The sequence below is a fragment of the Trachurus japonicus genome, chromosome 4 (assembly GCF_045865225.1).
Source record: "Trachurus japonicus isolate A0001 chromosome 4, Traja_1.0".
Classification (NCBI taxonomy): Eukaryota; Metazoa; Chordata; class Actinopteri; order Carangiformes; family Carangidae; genus Trachurus; species Trachurus japonicus.
The window spans coordinates 8,828,746-8,851,466 of record NC_140910.1 but is presented as its reverse complement, the minus strand read 5'-3'; the positions used below and the strand labels follow the sequence as shown (position 1 = coordinate 8,851,466).

The window sequence follows — 22,721 nt, the reverse complement described above, 5'->3', positions numbered from 1 at the left end:
TGAAAGCAGATGCCATTATCTTCCTTTAATTTGTTTGTTTTGGTTTGTCGGTTTTGTCTGGGATTTCAGCCACTTGCATAAAATTGTACAATTTTTAATGTTGAATTTTCCTATGAAGTGCCTGCAGCCAAGCTATTTATTTTTATTAAAATGTAAATATATATTTTTACTTGTATTTCCATCATTACTCATCATTATTGTTGTAGGCTCATTTTACAGTATGCTGAGACAAACAAAACTTTGAACAGTTTGGGGAAATCAAAACTACTGCTGCACAGCGGTGTGAAGGTCAGCCTGGATAAACTCTCAGGAACAGAGACTGCTCACATTTGCAGGAGCAACGGCTCATAACATTGGAGAACGCTTCACAAATTCATTGTATCTTGCATCCAAGAATCTAATTACAACTTAAACAATTAAACACTTTATATTTTGATGGACATTAGGCTACTGGTTAAGTGGAGAAAATTCACAGGCCCACAGGACATAGAGCCAAAATACTGCTGCCCTCCATTGACATATACTGTATGGTGAAGCTTCATGTGCACAATGATGTGTGTATGTGAACACAAGCTTGATTTTGTCACATCAAGTTTGATGTGACAAAGATGTCGAAGCCTCAAGTGCACATACACTACAAACTTAGCAGTGAAATCTGAGACATGTTGTGTCCAATAGTTAAAACTTTAAATGTTTCTGAATTTTTCAAAGAGGAAAGGACAGGATCTAGTTTTCAGAAAGTTTTACAGGATAATTTAACATCAGTGCAACATTTGACACTTTAATATTCTTCAGAGTGCTTTTATACATCCTAATGAATGCCTAGAAAAGATCTTTAAACACCGCAGCTGCATAAACAAAACTTGTAAAGCTTAGCGTGTTCCGATCTGACAGCCTCTATACAATTCACAGTAAAATTAAACATGGATAAATTCCACGCTGCAGTCCGACATCATGTCTGTCTGAAATGCTCTCTTCACATCTCTTCACATCAACACTGCATAGTGTAGGGCTATAAATCACTATACCACAGCAAACTTCAGTTCAAACTGCACACAAAGTAATGCTGTGCAAAATGAACCCTTGTTCTCCGACAGTCACACAGTCGTGTCGTCTTTTCAGTGCAGTGATGGCAGCATCAGTATGTAAACAACATAAGTGTGCTCTGTTCTCACCTGCGTCTGTTGGACAAACTCTCCTCTGTCTCATTGGTCACAACGACATGGGTGGAACCTCCTTGGCTTTCCTCATGCATCACCTCAATCTGTAACACAACCATATAACGTAAAGTGTTACCACACTTTATTATTAGAGCACAGGATTTTGTGTATATTGTACTACTACTACTACTACTACTATTATAACAAATGCTTCGAACTAAACTTATAGCTATTTAACGGTACTTCCAAGCAATACCTGAAAACCCGTAGTCAGAAAATTGAATGCAAACCCTCTGAAAACAGGATGTTAATGGTGTTTGCATTGGGGTGGCCATAAGTCACTAGTCAATATTTGACTGAACCAACAGTCAAGCTGGAGCTGAATGCATGGATTATCTGCTGCCTTTTGTTCCTGTCAGCAGCTTGTATATGGTGGCTGAAATGACTAACTGAACACTAGTTATAAAATAGTCCTGTTTACCACTAGTGTGTGGTCTGTGTGAGGCTATAGGCTATATATTATGATGACACATGGCCTCTGGACTGGGACACAGGGGTTAAAGAACAATAATTAACAGGATTTATTTGCAATATCATGTGTCAGGGTAAATATCTGCATGGATTTAAAACACTTTATGTCTTTATTGAAGGAGTTATAGAGCACGTAACATGGAGAAAGGTTTTCCTTGTGGTTTTCCACAATTACACAGAAACAAACTTTCTCTCACCCGTTCCCCTCCAACAACTTACTTAAAGTGATGAGGACAAAGAAAAGAGGGGAAAAATAGCCTTTAAGCACGGGGCAGCTGAATAGATAAGGGGATGGGAATGAGGAAGAAAGCCAAATGAGGGAAGTTAAACAACAATAGTAAGAATGATTAAAATGAAATGAAAGAAAAAAAATAATAGTAATATTAATATATTAATATTAATATACCGTAATTCGTTCTCTCTCTATACATAATTTTCACCTTTATTGTGTTTTTGTTGTTTGTCGTTGTTGTTGCTGCTTTTTTTTCTTATGTTTGTCTTCCTTTTGGTTTGGTTTTACTTGTTGATCATGTTTATTTCGGATATGAAAAAACAAACAAACCAAAAATGATCAAATTATCTTTATTTTCAATTATTTTATTTTATTTTGTTCATATGTTGTCTTTGCAAGTTTTTATTTGTTATGTCTGTCCATTTCTGTCTTACGTTTTATTTCTTTTAACATGTCCAAAATAAACTAAAACTAAACGAAACTAAAACTAAACTAAACTAAATTTGTTTGCAATTGTGGATTTGTACAAATAATTTAGTTTTTTGTGAAATAAAAAAAGATATAATAGTAATAAATTCAATTCAATTCAATTCAATTAAAGAATAATAATAATAATAATAATAATAATAATAATAATAATAATAATAATAATAATAATAATAATAATAATAATAATAATAATACGATTGAAGCCTCTCCAATTGAAGGACATTCACCAGATCTCTAAGCCACGATTGAAATTGGGGGCCAGTCTCTGACAAAATTAGACGTCTAGCAAGCAATGTGCATAAGGATATGGCTTGACTTTCTAATTTATTGAAGGAGGAGTTAGCGGTTGTTGATCCGAAGATGGCAATGAGTGGGTCAGGGACAATATTTTTATTCAGTGCATCTGAAATATAATTGAAAATCAGAGACCAAAAGGAAATGACAGTAGTTTTAGGCAGAACCAAAAGTGATGGGCAAGTGTGCCGGTCTCCTGCTTACATTTGTTGTAAAATGGGGGAGGTATCAGGGCACATGGCCTGGAGTCTGGACTTTGAAAAGTGTAATCTATGGACTATTTTTGTACTGAAGTATGTCTGGCATTCACAGAGCTGACGTGAATATTATCCAAAATCGACTTCCAGCCTTCCGAAGGAATTGTAGTGCCCAAATAATTCTCCCAGTCACACCTCAGTTTTTCAGTGGAAGCCGAACGTTGGCTTGTAAAATACCATAAAAGAGAGGAACTGTTCCTTTAGAGCCCTGTGTATGTTGGAAAATACTGTCCAATATATTTTGGATTTAAAACACTTTGAACTTTGTGGTCATCGTGTGCATGAGACATATACTAATAATAATAATAATAATAATAATAATAATAATAATACTGTATATAAGCGTTTCACTGAGGGTCACTCAGGAAAGTATAATAGGCCCTATTGTGAGACAAAATGTTTTTAAAATGACGTATATTTCTTTGTTCTGCTGTAACATTTTTGTGCTTCAGAACATTACATTATGTTTAAATGCAACCACAGCTTTGAGGATTATATTTCCTCTCTAATGGTTGGCTACAATGGTTGGGTGGTTACATCCACGGATGAGCTGGGTCTGTGGCTTATAGTTTTTGCTTGTACCTATACTGCCCTACAAAGGCTCAAAGCAGTAACTACAGAAGCAAGTTGAAAATAAAATTAACGGTTTACAAGCTGGACATAAAAGTTGTAAGAGAGCAGTATCTATGGGAATTAATTATCTACAAACTAAATGACAATGACAAGGACATGACATGACAAGACGCGGGTGCTGATAATGCGTTCTTTTTTAGGACTGTTTATGGAATATTTAGACTTGACTTTTTTCTTTTCCCTTTTTTCCAGAAATGACATATTTCTATTGCATAATTTTTTTAAAGACATCAGAAAGCGTTGGCTTTAGAATAAGAATTGAATGAACAACAACAGCAGCAAGGGAAAAACTCCCTTTTAATGAGAAGAAATACTGAGCAGAGCCCTGCTCGTGGTAGGTTAGATCTGCCTCCACTGGTCAGGATGGGAGGGGCGGAGAGAGGGGCTGGGCTGGAATGTGTAGGGCGTAGAGGGTATCAGGAGGGGGCATCTCACCAGCAGTGGTTGAGGGGGAAAAAAATTCCCGTATTGATTTAACTTATAAACTGGAGGCGTTAAAGGGATAGTAGCATTTTTTTAAAGTGGGGTTGTATGATTTACAAATAGCCCCTAAGTACTTTAATTGCAGTAGCAGACTCTCTGCACTCCTTCTGTTAGCAACGCCAGCCCATAGCCCTGCCCAGAGATTTACAACATACATTGTTGTGAATGGACCCAAAGAAACGGCCTATTTTCGCGGCCTAAAAGAGGTTTTATGTGAAAAAAAAATACACAGTTCCATTGTTTGCTATAATATAATTTTTTCCAGCCCTTCAAAGTGCAGGAAAAACACAGTTTTTATTTGGACCTAACCAACTCACGTATCCCTCCGGCCCAGGGTTAGCGCCCGCCGATCAGCAGTTGGTTAGGTCCAAATAAAAACTGTGTTTTTCCTGCACTTTGAGGAGTTGGAAAAAATTATATTATAGCGAACAATGGAACTGTGTATTTTTTTTTCCAGGTAAAACCTCTTTTAGGCCACGAAAATAGGCCGTTTCTTTGGGTCCATTCACAACAATGCATGTTGTAAATCTCTGGGCAGAGCTATGGGCTGGCGTTGCTAACAGGAGGAGTGTAGAGAGTCTTCTACTGCAATTAAAGTACTTAGGGGCTATTTGTAGATCATACAACCCCACTTTAAAAAAATGCTACTATCCCTTTAACATGTGTGATTCAGAACAGGTTTTTAAAGCATTTCCAGCAGGAAGCAGGATCCTAGTTGGTAAGCCTGTGACGTTGCCATTGTGTTTAGGCTGGGAGAGGAGAGTGAAATGTGACACCTCACAGGCAGGTTTCCTACTTGTCAATTACGGAGAAAAGGTTTAAGGTCTACGACTTCAATACTATCACTACACAGACAGATCCTGTTTGTCAGCTGCGCAAAATAACCTCAGGGTGTGCATTGAAGATTGTGCACGCTGAAAACCAATTAATGAGATCAGAGCAAAATCGCAGTGCAGCAGCAAAACGCAGCAGGGTGGCATAACAATTAGCAAGACCCTTCTTAAACCAAAGTGACTACCTCTAAACACGATCACCCCCGCTGATCAAACACTGAATCCTCACCAGCTGCTGCTCAGGAGCTAATCTCTGACCTTTCCTGAGAAGAGCATGTGATCAGACAGATTGTACTGGATTGTCAAGGCAAAGAGGGAGTAAAGTATTTGAAACAATGTACCCTTGACAAATTATGCTGGGAGAAGGCAGATTGGTGCAGACAGGTTATTGGCTGTTGTGGATGCACAAAGTATCTTACTCTGAATTCCAAAACCGATTTCACTGGCATGTGTTCAATAAACAGACGAGCTGTCAGGACAGAACAGTATTAACACTAAAGCTGTGACAAGCAACTGAACAAATAACAAATTACACTCATTTGAAATGTCTGTCAATTACATCAGCTGCTTACAGATCAGCTCGCAGACTGTTTACCATGCTGAGTCTGAAAGGCTTCAATAGCTGAATCAAGAGACTGATTCCAGTAGTGTTATCTGGATAGTTTTTGCACTTGACTCTTCCCAACTTACCTGTTCCCCCATTTATCTTCCTATTTCACATATACAGTGTTACAACAGTCCATTTCCACCTATTCCCTGACATATTGTCGACTGTGCTGCACATACTAGGATTCTGCTTCTTTTTCCTTCTTGCATGGTTTCCCTGGCTACCTGTTGCTGACCACTGACCCACACCCTGACTTCGCCAACTGCTTGTTCCCGCCCGTTTGTCTTCTATGAGCCTAATTATAAGCAGACTGTTTTGAACAGTTTCTGAGTCATGCGGCTGAGTCCTTGCTATCCTGAGCTGTGAAAGATTTCAAACTTCACCACCAAGTGACACAGTGTGACTCTGAATAAACTGAAGAGCATCCTGTCACCTGTTTGTAACAGTCACATACAGTATAAGAAATACATCAACAAGAGAACAAAACCATTACACAGAATGACCTGTCCATGGTTCTTTCAGTGTAACAGTCACTGAAACGAGTGACACAACTCCTGTCAGACAAATATACCTAAGCAGAGTGAGATACTGTATTTAGATCAAAGTAGATCAATTCAAAAAAATGTCCCTGTTGGTATTCATACACTAATTGCCACTGTTTCTTATCACAGGATATTCAACTGAGTCTTGTTCCCTTGTGATACAAGCACTTGACCACTAAACGGGAAAATAAAGTGACCCCGACTTTGATTCTGTTGAGAAAAGATCAGTGCTGACACCAGTGTGAACATGAACTCAACGGTAAGTGACTGAAATGTGATTCAAATGCAATTTCCTCCCAGAAACTAATGACATCTCTGTGGCTCCCTACCAGGTAAGTTATGTTACTCCTAACAAAGCTTGACATGAGAATATTGAGACAGAACGCTCTGCGTCAACATTTTCGGAAATGTGCTTATTTTCTCTCCTGCTGAGATTTAGATGAGAAAATCAATGCTGATTTCACATCTCGATGTGTCGCTGCAGCCAGCAGGCGATTAGACTGTCTTAGAACTGAGACTGAAAACAGAGGGGAACAGCATGGATCTGTCCAAAGGCAGCTAAACACTCCCACCAACACTAAAGCTCACTAATTACAACATTATATCTTGTTTGATTAGTCTGAGTAAAAATCAGGCAAACAGGACAGACTTGAAATGCAGACATTAGTCTTCAGGGTTGCAACATCATCTTACTGTGTGACAAACTAGCATCTACTTACTGTATTAGAACACTGCAGGATCTGATGTTAACACTAAGATGAAAAAGATAAGTTACCATTTTGGCATTTCTAAAAGACTTAATCTAATACATCTGGAGTGCTGCAAAACATCACCATATCACAAGACATGAAAACCTCACAGGAGCAAGGATCCAGGTGCATGCAGTTTTGTGTCAGACACTCCTGCTGGGAACCACCATTGACACCTGCACTGATTGGCTTAAGGCTTTCTTTTTATTTTAAGAACTTCCGTTTCTTATCTTATATGGACAGATTTTTATTTGATCCCCTCCTTGTTTATAAACTTGACTGGTGACCCTATTATACATCATTGTAGCATAGCACTGCATGTTCATTTGTATTGATAAATTTAGTTTCTGAAGACAGAGGGAGGGAGCGCACACCTGAGGAAGAAACGGTCGAAACGTTGGTCATGTCTGAACCTTTGTATTAAAAAGTCTAGTTTGACATCGTGGCTATGAGTGTGTAGGATTTCACTTCCCTTAACTACATTAAGTTTACCTACTTTTGCAATAACCCTAAGATTCACATACAGACAACCAGCATACACTCACTGAGGCCTTTATTAGGACTCCTCATGCTATCTGATCAATAAAACTAGTGGCAGCTGCTCAGTGAACAAAATCCTGCAGACACAGAACATCAGTTGATGTTCACGCCAACATGGGGACAAATGTGACTCTGACTGTGGCACCAACCCCATAAATCTGCAGCTGCTGAATCAATCATGTCAACATGGACAAGAATCTCAGTCTTGTGGAATCAATACAGTGAAGAGCTGAAGCTGCTTTGAGAGCAGAGGGAGTGTGCTCTGTGAGTGTTCCCATCTTATCTACTAAGTATTAGGACTGGGACTGACCTCTCCATTGGCTCTGGTGAACTGATTCTCTCGACAGGGGTTGGTATTGAAATCCACGACCCCAGTGATAAGACATCTTAAAGATTTCGACTTTCTTGTACATTTTTAGGGTAGAGGACTTTGAAATGTCACTGCATCAATAAGAAGTATTTTAATGATTTTTTTAAGTGGGATCAGAGGAGGGTACCTTGATGCCTCCCTTGGCCCTGCGTATGTTCTTCTTCTTGTTGGGATCGGCTTCAGCTAACTGCTTCCCACTGTTGGAGTTGTCAGAAGCTCTGCGAGCCAGAGCTGAAATGAAATTAGATCAGAGAGCATAAATAACTTCAACTCTCATCAGAGCTTGTGTTACATAACATGCATGGAGGGATGATGAGTTCAGAAAAAAATAAAACTGTACAACACACCAACAGTTTGTAGCTCAATGTGTCGTGAAAGGCAGTAAGGCCTTCATCATTTGCTGCATAAATGGTTCTAACAACATGACTCACGCTGTTGGCTCCCTGTCGTCCTGGTGGGGTTCTTCAGTGAGGGCCGTTTGGGAGAGGATTCAGGCCGCGGGGCAACGGGCTGGACGGGTCTGGTCTGTTTAGCCGACAGTCTCTTCAGACTGACATGCCGCTTCTCAAACATCTCCTGAACGTCCTCCAGCCGCTTCAGAGCCTTCAAGACACTGGCCTGCAGGTGGAGAGCTCACCGTCAGTCCTTGTCCTCACTGTACAGTATATCATGTCATCCTGTAAATATATACGACACCATACCTTGATATCCTCAGACAGGACAACCTCATACTGGTTGTGGAGGTTCCTCAGTTCAGTCAGTTGGTTCTTTTCTGCCGTCTCCAGAAAGTGTTCGATGTCGGTGAGTGCCGACTCGGCCCCGTCCTGTGACTGACACTTGTCCACAGCCTGGGAGGCCAGCAGGTAGATGCCAGACTCACACCACTGGTTCACCTGTACACAGGAGGAGATATTCAACTCAGGTTAAAGCTGGGCTCCACTTCACTGCAGCAGACACCACCGTTCCCCCATGTGGTGGCTCAGTGGTAGGATGCTGTGCTGCGGTGCCACCAGGATCAGTTGAGACCATCAAAGACACACCATCACTCGTCTTTATGCACTTTGGTGTTGCACGATCAAGGAGAACAAAATACATGCAGAATCGGAGAAATAAGAACTTCAGTACAGCTTAAGTTTTCCTTCCTCTATTTCACTCTGAACATCCTCACCACCTCATAACAACACACTAGAAAAGATGTTCCCTTCTAACTTTATTAAAAGTTTTAAGAGAGACTGGGCCAAGATATTTATAGAAATATTGCCCTCAAGTTACCAAAAAAATATCAATACCACTTTAAAGTGTTAAAAGCCCAGTGAATTATTGCTTTTAGCCGCATTAACAGCATATGAATGTGATGGTGAACTTGGCATAAACACCATTTTGAGACTGTGATCATTCAAGCGAGCTGACTGTTGCCTATAGTGTAAAGGTAGGATGCATACTAAGGCAAGAATTACATTGAGGTCACAGATAGTGAATTGAGCAGCATTCCATGAAAGTAGTGACATGACAGATGGTTGCAGTGTAAACTACCTTCTTCAACTTGTATTTCTTGAGTCTAAGTCATAGTACAGTAAGTCCTCACCTTTTCAATGCCCATGTGTATCTGCTGGGATTTGGACAAGACGTCTGTCTTTTTCTTGGCCTCATTGCTGAAGTCATCGCAGACCCGGCGGAGCTCTACACATTTGGGTCGGATGGAGTCCACGGCGTAGTGGTTACTCTGGATCAGCTGGTCACCGTGCAGGGCATGGAGCTGGGCCTTTTCTAGTGTCGGCTGGAAAAACGCAGAGTCAGATAAAAATTCAAGATACATCGTGGCAAGTTTGATTTATACTGAGAAAATGTCCACAGCTTCTGCAAAATACAAATATATTATTATTAGCCTATGAGCCTACAAAAGAGGCCATCGTGAGTTTGTCAAAATAAATAATTCTTGAAACTGCAACACTGTTGTAGAATAATCACCAGCTCACAATCACAACCTTGCCACTCACAAGCTGTTCTTAATAATGCCTTGTCTTGTTCTACAAAGTATAAATAAACTATTTATCAACAATTAATAACTCCATTAGTTACAACTTATAAAGGCTTTATAAAGGGTGACTTTGACTTTAAATAATGTTATTGTGTTGTGTGTGAGACTGACCTGAGCCTTCTCTTCCAGTGTTTTCAGTTCCTTAAGCAGCTGTTCGACTCTGGCCAGACAATCCCCAATAACTGATAAGGTGGACAGACTGTCCCCCAGACTGTCTAAAGACACTTTGACCTGCAGACACAAAGAAGGGACAGAGGCAGAGTCTGAGAAAAGACAGAAAGTCATTACCCTAGCCACTCAATCCACTAATAATTTTCAAACAATGTCACATGACAGAAAGTAAGAAAGTAAGTCTAACCTCTTTCCACAAACACAGAATTAATGAGATTAATGAATACAAGTCAAGTTAAGTGGGTTAATATCTTCGGTACTTTGTGCCAAATATTCACATTCACCATTATAACTGGAGGATGCAGATTCATTCAAACACATTGCACTAACACACCTGACACAAAACTGTCCAGTAATTTTAGAGCTTGAGATGTCAGACGAGACATCGCTGTATTTACAACCTCCAACGCAACTCAGCCGGACAGTGTTTTGTAACGCATGGTTTTCAAAGTATGGTTTCACAGCTTAAGTCTTTTGAAGCTGTATATAGAGGAGACACGTGTGAGATCCAAAGGCTGCAGGCCAGGTGCATCTCAGCAGACAGACAGATCTACAGATACAGATATATACCTCTCTGAAGTCCTGTTCAAAGTGGCGTAGCTGCAGGCACTGCTCCAGTTTCAGATGGTGTTTACACCAGAACTGTTCAAAGGCGTTCTCAGTCTCATCCAGCTGGGCAAGGAGCCTGAAACACACAACGGGAACTTCATTACACACACACTGAATTTCTATATGACTACGTGGCTACAAAATGAACTGAGACACATTATATAATATATCAGAAAAAATGCTAGCTGTCACCTTTCCACAGTGGTTTGGTTCTCCGTCTCATCTGGATTCAGTTTATGATTCTCTGATTTAGCAGCCTGCTCCTTGATACAGCCCAGCAAGGTGGTCCCCTGCTTTAAAGCCAGCTTCAGCTCATCCTGGAACACAGGCAGAGGAATTAGAAACAACAATCATCACATGTAAAACAGCACTCCCAAATGTATGCATCTGTGTGCGCTTGCGTGCGTGTCTGCATCTCATTTCCAGCTATAATTGGAACATCATTGCAATCTTTATCTGGTATGTTATCTAGATAATGACTTCTGTTTATTGGTCCTGTGCAGTTATAGCTTATGAATACAAATGAGGTGGGTCGGGGGAGCGGGCGTGTAAACGAGAAATTGTAATTGAAGAGGTTTATCTTCATTCAGTATCCTCTGTTGCTCAGCGATGACAGCCTGGTGATAAAAACATTCATGACATTGATGACACCAGCCACCGGATGCTTGGCATGCGTGTCCTCGTGCTGTGGGCCTGATTACATCAACATTTACAAAATAGAACCAACTTCACTTTCTCTTCATTTCAGACTGACATCAATGTTTTTCAGTGGATTTGCTTGCAGAAGGGAGTGGGATTTTGTACTGATAAACTTTGACTCTTGAATCAAACACTGTTTTTTCTTTGCTGACCTTAGAGGGAATTAGGCAGACTCCAATTATAGTGGTGATGGTAGTGTGCTGTGTGATATCTTTTAATAACCCTACTTTGCCAATTAAAAAGCTTACTTCTCTCTGGTTCTGGCTCAGTAAGACTGTGACAAAATGTCCAATGTATGATCCTCTATTAGTCACAGTTCAGACCCCAACCACCACCAATTTCACAAATGAATCCCCCTGTGCTACTTTCTGGTCTGACCAGGCACTGATATAACTCTCAACCTTTCCCAAGTAGGTTTACAATTTTGTTAAATTTCACTCAACCAGAAATTCAGAAGTAAATAATATTACCCTGTTCAATATCCAATCTGTTTCTGCCCAACCACTGATTTTTTTGTCGCTATGTCATTATGTACCATCTGTGGTAGTATGGGTTAAATCACCTTGAGGTTGTTGTGTTTGTCGGTGTGCGTTGTGAGCAGGTCTTTGGTGCACTGGACATCATTGGGCAGCTCCGTCTCTGCCAGATCCGTCCCAAACTTCTGTAACATCTGGGCTGTGGTTTTCACTGTCAGCGCAAAGTTCTCAATGGCCTAGGAGAAAAAGATCCACATGTGACTCTGTAGTGTCCTAGCATATAACTGACCACACGACTGCCGTAAAGTCAGTTCTGTGTCGTCTCAACACTGGTAAGCACTCACAGTTCGGTGGTGGATCCACTGACTGTGACAGTACTCCAGACTTCCTCCAAGCTCCCGGGTCAGCTGTCCTTTATCCACATAGCCATGTAGGTCTGACAGAGAGTTCAGCATCACAATCTGCAAACACATTCAGTGTGATGAACATTTTGTCAGAAAAACACTCAAAAACTGTACTTGGAATCCCCTCCCCCTTTAAATTTTTTGGTTGTGCAATACAGGATTGTCTTTTTGGATTTATGTGTTTGACTTCTACCATTAAAAACCTCATAAGTGTTTTTGTTTTGTTTTGTTTTTCCCTTTGTGAATGCAGCCGATGTTTATATGGTGGTACTTGAAGGACTTGAAGTTTAGCACCTTCATTTTAAAGTCATCCTTATGCAGCTTGATCCCAATGTCTGCTATAGCCCTTTGGAAGAATCTGGATGGCCTTAGCACCAACACCAGCTGCAGGTTTCCTGGAAATGCCACCTGAATGACAAAATATCATGTAAGTTCATCTTTAAGTCATCATCTGTATGCATCTATACATTTGTATGGTGAGTTAAATAGCAGGTCTCAGAGAACTTACCGCAATCCTTGATAGGGAGGCCTTCACTGAGCTCCATTTGTCCTTCCGCCGGTCGATGATGATAATGAAGCCGATACTGGCAGCATCCAGACTGGAGTCAGGACATAGAGAGGATGTTAACTGGACAGCTCCTTTGGATTGATGCTCATATATCCATCCTTTTTTTTTTTTGCCTTAGCGCTAAAATGTTTTAATCCTGGTTCAACTATTTATACCACTTTGTAACAGTTTTGAGAATAAATGAAAGTTTAGAAGAGACTGAGATGGCTAGGGAAAATCCACCTCATGGAATTCTGATAAACCATTACATATTTAGGTCAAGCTGTAGGGACATTGTTGGATGGTCAAAATGGTCCAGTTATCATGGTATCCTACTGTTTTGCCCCCACTGGAAAGTTCATGCGAGTGTGGCACCAATGGGGGTTTTCTCACCCAGTACACATGTTTTTTATTAGGTCAAGCATTCCTAAATCACTGTGGTTTTTTTTATCCCTGAAATAGATTATTTTTGACTTGGGGCAGCTAATCTGGCCATGACAGTGGAGCAAAATAAGTCTTCTAAATGTGCAACAGAAATCATTGCATTCTCATTGAGTTGCCAAGTTCATCCCTTAGTGTAAAATACATTGACAATCATAAGTGTGATGTTGCACAATCATCTATGTGAAAATTGGCACAGTGAAATACTATTGAATGTGTATCAGAGTGTGTGTGTACCTGGGGATGCTGGTCAGATAGGTAACTACGTTGAGGAAGTCATCATCTGGCACTTCACTGAAGCTCGAGTACTCTGGGAAGGTGATGATAGGGGCCCCATCTTTTCCTCGCCCCCCTGTAACACAAAACAAGCGAACATAGCATTTACTATTCATCCTTCTTAATGAAAATCACTCTTCTCTCTGACAGTATCACATATACTATCTCTTTTGAATGAGCTTGTTCCATTTGATTGAAGCTACTGTGGTTACAGTTGCCTTTCAGTCCTACTGTTGGGGAAACTAAATGTAAATTTATTGAAAACATCATCTTAAACAGGAAAATGGAAAAGTGGTGGACACATGAGCTTAACAAATTAGTTATAGAACAACATGAAAACTCTTGAAATTGTTTCCAGGTACAGCTATTCCCACAAATGTCCACCAGATGGCAACATTGAACTAAATATGAGCTTGAAGTACTGCATCCTATATACTGTACCTTTGACACATCAGTGAAAGAACAGTGAATATGGCCGGGTGAAATGCGTCACCTACAGATTCACCAGTCAACACACACATCCATTTAACTTAGATGATGTATTGTCTGCCACGATGTAGAGCTTAGATGTTTTTTTCTAACATTCAGTTATTTTTATATTCAGGTAATAGTTGGTTATTACATTATTGCCATGCAGGTGGTAATGCAGTAGGTGACACTGCCAACTGCTGAGGCCACCATGCTGCCTTTTGCTAAATAGTTCTAATAGGAAATCCTAGTTTCTTCCCTTGATTCTTTGCAAATATTAAAATTACGGGACACCGAGCCTCCACTTCAAATGAATGGTGATGTTGCTCTGTTTGGGTTGGATATATATAAATAGGCAATTATTCAGCCATATCAAGTTCTGGAGATGAGATGAGACACAAGTATTGGACTCAGATTACCCCAGCCCAAGACCAAGAGGTGTCTATGCAGAGATCATCTGCATCTGTGGTTGGCCTTTTACTGGGCTCGTGTATAACAATTCACTGGCTGACTTCTATACCTGACAGTGTTTATTTTTCAGATTATTTTCCATTTTTCTCAAACTCACTGGGGTTCATCCTTGGGAGGCACAAAGAGAGCTTGGTCCAGATAAAAAATGGTTTGTTCATCGTACTGTAGATGCATCAACCTTACTTGAGGTCAATTTTAGCTACCTGAATAGATACGCAATACATTTGTTGTGTACAAGTGTAGTATAAAGTGGTAAAAGACAGCTGAGATACACAATGCAGAGCTGCCACACTTGTGAAAATATTTTGAGTACCATTAATGATTGTTTTGTATGATAGGAGTCACTGGCGTCATTAGGCCTATTTTAGGGGGGCCCGAAGCACCCAGTAAGAAGCTGCAGACAGGTCGACCAAACGGCGACTGCCATCTGATTTTTAAATACCAGCTCTCACCCTAAAAAAACGATCACATGAATGCGATGCAGGCTTCGGGGGCGCGGAATCGTGGATGATATGTGTGTGTCTTTCGGTATAGAATCGAAGCCGAGTCGTTTTTTCCCCCCCTTATACAACCGAATAAAAGTTAGTTTGGAGCCTAAATCGAAAATTATACACAGCCACTTCATAGCCCATTTCATATCATTAGTTGTGCCTGTAATATGTTATTTTCTGTAAAGACGATCCTTGGTAACATTCAATATGGACCAAGCTCTGCGTGCTACTGATGGGGTGTAGATGGTTTGTGGTTTAGGGGTAACTCCTGTACATAAATGTCAGTGTGCTGAAAGGATCACTATTCAGCCTGTGAACACAGTTGTGTAATGTCTTCTGTGTCTGTGGAGGAGCTTTGTCAGAGAAGATAAACCAGATAACATCCTCAGGGTTATCTTCCCTTGGCTACTGTTGGATGCAGTACATTGTGGGAAAGTTTTTAAAGTTACACTCACAAAGGGAATAAAAAACCAAACTAAATGTCATCCACTGCTGGATTTTAGCTTAATCTGTCTCATGTGGGTTTCCAAACATTATAGAAGTACAATGGTAAATTCTTCCTTAACTCTAATTCTTTTCATTTTTGCTGACATTCACCTTTTCTCAAGAAAAACCCTGACTTTGTAAAAAAGAAGAATCATTATTTTATGTTTCAAGACTACTTTGTTCACCATGTTTTACAGGCGAGGGTCATCACATACTTCTATTAATTGGAAAAAAAAGCTATCTTGCCTTGCATCCTAAAATAGGAGCAACAGTCACACTCAAGTTTCTACCATTTAAACACACACACACACACACACAGCATCACAACATCTAGGTTGGAAACTTCAGGTGTGGAGTGGACAGCAGCACAGTGGAGTTTTGTTACATACCTGAGAGCAAGGCAAACTGTCGGTGAAGCTGCTCGATGATGTCTACAGCCAGGAGGGGCCTGATCTCTTGCTGCATGATCTCATCTGTAAGGAGAGACACACACACACCGATCAGATACGCAGTTGCACGACTAAGAATTGCAGACAAACAGAGGGCAAAACACACATGAATACTGAGGGGTCGCTAGAGTTGAAGAGCAGCACAAACAATATGGCTCCGTCTGGGGAATAAATAAATTACTTTTATATATATAAATCTATTCTTGGCCTGGTTCCCTACCATCTGTTTACATACACATGCAGAAACCAAAATCAATATGGCCTTCGATGCCACAAGCCCCACCCACCCCCAGTAAATCTCATACCATGGTCCCTCTTTTAACACAAACCATTAGATCACTGATTTTGGTGATTAACTCTGAATAGTTTTCCTCCATTGTGGCTAATTTCATAACTGGTCTGGTACCTGTTACATCCACAAACAGATTACAAATCACAAACATTTGTTACTTGCTAATACATTTAATTCTAAACATGTTCTAACAATATTAACAACTGCATGTCATTACTTGGATAAAAATAGGGCTAGAGACATCAGAGACCTCATGTACTAATCATCACCAGATAACTGTGGCTGTTGTAGCTACAGTATAGTATGGAAACACACAATGAGATACAGTCATTCAACTACTGTAGGTAACTTAGGGAAGATTATACATTACATAATGAGACATCTTATTGACTATTTACACCACAGACCAAAACGACCCTCAGGCCACAGGATTACACGCACCAAAAGACTCTTGCACCGTTTTTTTCTCCCAAAAGCCATTCAGACTCTCAACAAACACACACAGTTACTCCACAACTCCATACATATATCCACCCATATGTATACACCACCACTCACAAGCACTTTATCCCATGTAACCTGCCATGTTGTGTTGTCTCCTTATTTTCTTATTTTCTTATAATCTACCTCGTTCCTTGTTTTTATGTTGAAAAGTGTTTTTCTGTTTCCTGCTTTTATGTTGTGTGATTATTCTAAGTATGTATGTCACCACTGTGATGGGCAGCTGCACTTTCATTGTATTTTAATGCAGTGACAATAAAGGCCTCTTAGTTAAGGAAACTGTTTGGTGCTCCTGACAGGCTGCCTTGACGTAAAGACCCTTTAAATCTTTGAATACTGAAGCTTCACAGTTCACTTCATGTCAAGAACAGATGTGTTGAATTGGCAAATGTGTTTCTATCTATCAGACGTGGATGGTGCAGCACAGCCATCTGTGCACCTCACCTCCACCTGAACAAACTTACACAGGAAGCAAAACTCTCCAAAGCCATCTTCATTTTTCTGTTCCCCTCTTCCCCTTTAGTGTTGATCAGTAACACCCCTGACTACAGAAGTAAATATTTCCTCTTTTTTGGTGAGCGTCAAAAATTCCTGAGCCATTGAGTCATTTGATCAAAAGGCTGTTTTGTACCTCATTCAGAAGACATTCTTTGGTCACATCCTGCCATCATGTGTAGCTTATCCCATAACTATTTCTGACTGGCATTCATATGGGATGGGTTGTATATGGGAAAAGAGAACAAAGCATTCTCAGACATGTATGTCTTTAAGTGTATGCATATGTATCCATGAATCCTGAAGCTCTAAGCACAGCGTATAGTGAACAAACCTTTCTCTGTCACTGGAAATAAAGACATGCATTAGGCTAACACTGACGGTGCTTTATTACTCCAAAACATGCTAGTGTGTTGTTGGGCCGGGGGACAGACAGATGGAGGAGAAGTGCATAGTAGCTGGTAGTGAGCCTGACCTCTAAGTGGGGCAAAATCAATGCATCTCTGTTCTGCGAGTCTGAGTCTGCTGACTTACCAGGATATAAAAGATGCTTCCTCTAATACAGACGGTTCCACTAAAAAAATGATCAGTGGTTTTGCTGTTTCTACTTATGAAACACACAATGTTTAACAGAAAGACTGTGTAGAATTAAATGTCCCAGATAATTACAGGGTTTAATTTATTTCAAGGAACATGATTTGAAACATGGGCCAGAAAGCTCTTGCTTCATCTTGAAAACAGCTGTTCAGCAAAAGTATAAACATTCATAACTTGTGCTCTAGTTTTTTTTTCTTTTAAGACTAAAGATTGGCTGAACAGCTTTTGTAAACACAGAAAACAAACTGTGAAAAATCACTGAAAATTAGGGATGGGAATCTTTTACTATCTCACGATTCGATTCGATTCTGATTGTTGGGGCTACGATTCAATTCAAAATCGATTCAAAACTATTTGATTCATTCTGCTTCAGTCTATCGGTGTGCAAAGCATCCTCATGATCTACTCCAGTCGGCTTTGCAAGACAGAATGACTAAAGTGTCTTTTTCACATTTATTGAGTTTTAAACATTTATCCATGCTTGGATGGAATTGTTGAAACTGTTGCATAAAAGCAATATCACATACTACTTAAGTAACTAAATTAAAAGTGCCTCTTGATTAAAAAAATTAGTGCAGTTAAACATGCTGCCTTTTAAATTCTAAGGAAATGGAGGCTGACAGCCAACATATTTGTTTCATTTTTTTATTTTTTAAAATTGATTTTGGGACATTTTATATCGATTCTGAATCATATTAAATGAGAATTGTGATTCTTATGTGAATTTTTTGGCACACCCCTACTGAACATGTAGTTAACTTCAAGCAGAAGTAAGCGGAATGTTTGTGTTAATATAAATCTTAAATAGTTATATCTTCCGACAGCAATCACTTATATAGAGTGTTTGGTCTGAAACACGGGTCTGTCAGTCACTCTGCTCTGCTGTAAGCCGAGGAGAAAACTTTCCTTGTATCCTACAACCTTTATCCAATGAGGAGAGAGAACGGCATAAAGGGGCGGTCCTCTCTGTGTGTGCAGCCAAGGGATGCGCGTGAATGTGGTGACGTAGGGACGAGGGCGGGGACTGCTAACTCCATCTGCTGACAGGAAGTTAGCCAAAACCACCGGATCGCTTACTTCTGCTTTAAATTTTACTCGATATATTTGAAGATGATCCAAAAAAGTATGGTTTCATTTTAACCTTTCATTTTAACCTGTTTCTTCTTAAATCTAATTCAGTGATGTTCAACTGTTAATGGTGTAGTTGAAAACCAATCGTGGGTGTATCTGAAAATGTAAAAAGCTTTTTAGTAAAAAATGTGGCAATGCATCAAGAATATCATGCTGATCTGGCTAATAGCAGCTCCCATACACCCTGGTAATCAGATGCATTTTTTTTTTCAAGGTTTCAACCACTGTCACAATTCAACAGAGTCATCTGTGAAAGTGTCATGTTGATCGAGGAAGGGAGGAGGAAAAAGAAAACTATTATTAAAAAACTTTTAATGTCATTTGCATCCGTTTAAATTGGATTATCTATTCAAAATCAAATTTGTTTATTCATATTTGTCTACATCCCTGGTCCTGGACATTAAAAACTAGCTACAGTATTTTTTTTAAAAGCCTGATTAGGAGAGTTTGTTAATCCTCCAATAAAACCAGGACAAAACCCACGGATATTGATTTTTAAAGATGGAACGCATTGAGAAAAACATATAGCCTACAACACATTGTGTGAAAAAGAGGGATGCAGAAGTGGATCTAGGAAATGTTTTTCGCTGCTCAAGAACATGTGGAACAACAGGGTTATGCAACCAGAGATATGTCCTTAAACACAGAGGATGCTCTGTATTGTTATAACATCAAAGTGGGGAGGAGTGGTGGAAACAGACATGATGTATGACCACTTCAAGTCTAGACAGTAGTACTCTGTTTTTAGAAGCTGATGGAGGACTGAGGAGGCAGAGGGTAAGAGCAGGAAGCACACTATAAGCAGCTGTCAGCTCACTAGGCAGTGAACACATGGATATGACCAGCAAGGTTATTGATTTGGGAGTTTAGCATACTGTGTAAAGTACTGTGTTGGAGGTTTTCTATGAATCTTGGAGTAGTGGCCATGTTGAGCAGCCAGTCCAGTCGAACTTAAATGACGGTTCCTAGAGGAAACATAAACCCTGAAGGGCCTCTTCAAAGACTAGGACATTCCTCAGTTTGACAATGGGAGTTCCTGCTCTGATGCCAGTAGGAGGAAGATGAAAGACTCAAACAGGGATGATGATGATGATGATGAATAAGATATACAATACTGTAGGTGTTAAAATAGATTGCAAACTACAGTAAGTTTTGTCATAAAGTTCATACTTGGTCTGTGATATTTTCATCAGTGCTAAGTAACAATTCCTTGAAAATTCCATTCATGTTGGCTGAATCTGCCCTGCCTATTTTCAAAATCAGTGCAGGGTGTTATGTCTCTGATGTGGGTAATAAATACATTCAGAATAACTTGAAAAATGCAGAAACTCAGTCCTACAGCTGAGTTAACAAATGATGAAACATGCTTCTCCATTTCCAAACTCTATGCCTCTACTGTATGTTTCTACTTGCTAACCACGTAAATCTGCTTAATAAGGCCGAGGGCTGGTGGTTACGTCTCTGTGATCTGTTTTATTTCCCACATTGGAGCTCTGAGACATGATCTGAAGTTTGTGTGGCTTTAGTTGGTGCGAACACATTCACCAGCTTCTCCAAAATCACTAGATACTGTCCATGTGTGGTGGGGTTAGCCTCTTTTACTCTGCTCTTCAGTTGCAGCATCAGCACTTTACTGATGTGATCATCTCCACAACACGCACATGTTCATGATGTTCCTCAATCCATCATCTTCATCTGCTGTCCTACCAGTTTAGCTGACTGAAACCAAGACAGAAACAGTTTCCTTCTCTGAGCAGACTGGGCAACAACCATGTAACAGTTTGTAATATTAACCAGCTGTGATTAGACAAAGCATAATAATCAACATTATTATCCCTGTGTCTTTTTGATGTATCTGGGGAAAGTGATCATTGAATTAGCATGATGATAAGTTACACTGCCTTGTTGCTTGTTGTTGATGATATTTCACAGTATTATCATATCTGCACCCAGCATGTCTGTCTTTTTCCTATCACAGTAATGTCACACAAGTGATTTTTAAATGATATTCAGGATATTTAAGCCTCAGATGTGAACACAAAGAGGAAAGCGAGCTGATTTTATGATCTGTGCCCAAGAGGCTGAAGCTAAGACCAGGACAAGGGATTTGGTTCTTTGTATCCGACTGCCCCATTAATGTGGAAAAAATGAAACAAGGGAATGACCAACATAAAGGGAGCTGTGTTGTGGCGATCAGCCAGCAAAGCATTTTCCACAGCTAACCTCAAACAGCTCAAGTTCATGGCCACGCCCACCCAGTTACAATTAATGTGTTGATTATCATTTCAACTCTGAGGAAGCCAACAGTAGACTAAGTTCCTACTTTACCTCATAACAAATAAGTCGTAAAAAAAATTTTTTTAAAAATTAACATTGAACCCCAGAAAAATCCACATGCCTCAAATAGTTGTGCACCAAGTAACTGTGCACGGCACGCGACAGAGAGGAGGAGCAAAGAGCTAAGCAGCAGAGTTGGTTCAAGACCACAGCTCCCAGTGAGACCCAGGAGACAGAAGACCACTGGAATCTAGTCTGACTTTATTTAGAGAAATCGGCTCAGACCAACAGACCTTTAGTTCAGAAAGTCAGAAGAAGCAAAAAGCAAATAAAGCACTACAACCATTATTCCTGCGTAGGGGTTTTGATGTCACGTATTTTTCTGAAAGTCATCAGAGGGAAGTGTCACATGAGCCATATGTGATGGTGTGTCTCCAGATGGGTTGTGGTGGGGCAGTCTGAGCCAAAAGTCCCAAGGCTAATTTTTATTCCCACTCCGCCCCTGTCTGTGTGTGCGTCAATGACGACTACAGCAACACAGATTCTAGCCTTTACACCCTGTAATGTCTAAGGACCAGGATCTCAAAACTAGGAAAATGCTCGTGCAGAGACAAATGAACACCAGTTTAACTTTCTATTATTCTTTCCCCCCTGGAACAAATGAACCAATCTACCAGTGTGAAGGTCCCGTCAAACATGGAGCGCAAAATTATTTAATCTTGAGCAGCTATGCAAGGTGTTGATGTGTGCTTCTAGTATGGTAACTGCACAAACACAACATGAGCCACAAAAAGTAGAGCCACTGAAACACCAGGTACTCTGCAGGTGGTCCACAGAAAGCAGCTCTAGTCTGATGACTGACTGAGCTGTAACACACACACACACACACACACACACACACACAGCACTCTGCCAAGTTGTCAGGTGTCTTAACTCCATGGCAACACACCGATGGTGCCAACCTCACCTCAACCCCCGTCTGCACACACATAGACACAAATACAACACAGACACTTTGGCTGACACCGGCCCTCACCCATCTGCTCTAAATTTAAAAGGATTAAGCAGCACGCGCGCACAGTGTCGCTGCACACACAGACTGCGCTCCACGTTCACCTCGTCACCTCGGCTTGATTTACAGCAAAGCCTGGAATTGTCTTGGAATAAATATGGGGACACAACGGCAACAAATCATTTGGGTTTTCTGACATAAAATCAAATGGTGCATTTCAATATTGCTTCACATGATGCTAATTAAACAATATGAAAATACCTCAATAAATAAATCAATATTGCTCAGGGTAAAAAGCCAGAATGTGATTCATGAGCAGACCAGTAGTAGACCAATTGATACAACAACTGAGTCAATGTATAACAAAAAACAGATTCTTTCTGCACCCATTAGAGTGGGACAAAAAAAAAACACTCAGCTACAGTACCACAGCTTTACTGTGTGTTGTATATGTAATAGGAGGTCCCTGACATTAGGGTGTTAATACTCCATTTGTACAGCATCTTCTACAGCATTTTAATACCATACATGTAGCTAAATGAACTACTCTGCAGCTGTGTTGAGACAGAATGTGAAAAACATTTACCTTGTGCTATTTACAGATATGACCACTTTACTGTTTGTGCAGTGGCCATACGAGCTCAACACATGCTATCCGTCTACCTCCTAC

At 40.2% G+C, this 22,721-nt stretch overlaps 1 protein-coding gene across 13 annotated transcripts in view; it reads right to left on the bottom strand.

The window, feature by feature from the left end:
• The window catches only part of mcf2l2 (MCF.2 cell line derived transforming sequence-like 2), a 116,753-nt gene that overhangs the window by 73,854 nt on the left and 20,178 nt on the right, over positions 1-22,721 (bottom strand). For all 13 annotated transcript variants that reach the window (XM_085773812.1, XM_085773803.1, XM_085773805.1 and 10 more), the window contains exons 2-15: positions 15,687-15,770; positions 13,343-13,457; positions 12,626-12,716; positions 12,412-12,525; positions 12,058-12,174; positions 11,800-11,949; positions 10,731-10,855; positions 10,500-10,614; positions 9,870-9,989; positions 9,306-9,497; positions 8,422-8,613; positions 8,152-8,338; positions 7,848-7,951; positions 1,176-1,264 (exon numbers count right to left, since the gene is read on the bottom strand). In XM_085773812.1, the coding sequence (XP_085629938.1) occupies positions 1,176-1,264; positions 7,848-7,951; positions 8,152-8,338; positions 8,422-8,613; positions 9,306-9,497; positions 9,870-9,989; positions 10,500-10,614; positions 10,731-10,855; positions 11,800-11,949; positions 12,058-12,174; positions 12,412-12,525; positions 12,626-12,716; positions 13,343-13,457; positions 15,687-15,770 (1,795 nt within the window). The remainder of the gene's footprint in view (positions 1-1,175; positions 1,265-7,847; positions 7,952-8,151; positions 8,339-8,421; positions 8,614-9,305; positions 9,498-9,869; positions 9,990-10,499; positions 10,615-10,730; positions 10,856-11,799; positions 11,950-12,057; positions 12,175-12,411; positions 12,526-12,625; positions 12,717-13,342; positions 13,458-15,686; positions 15,771-22,721) is intronic.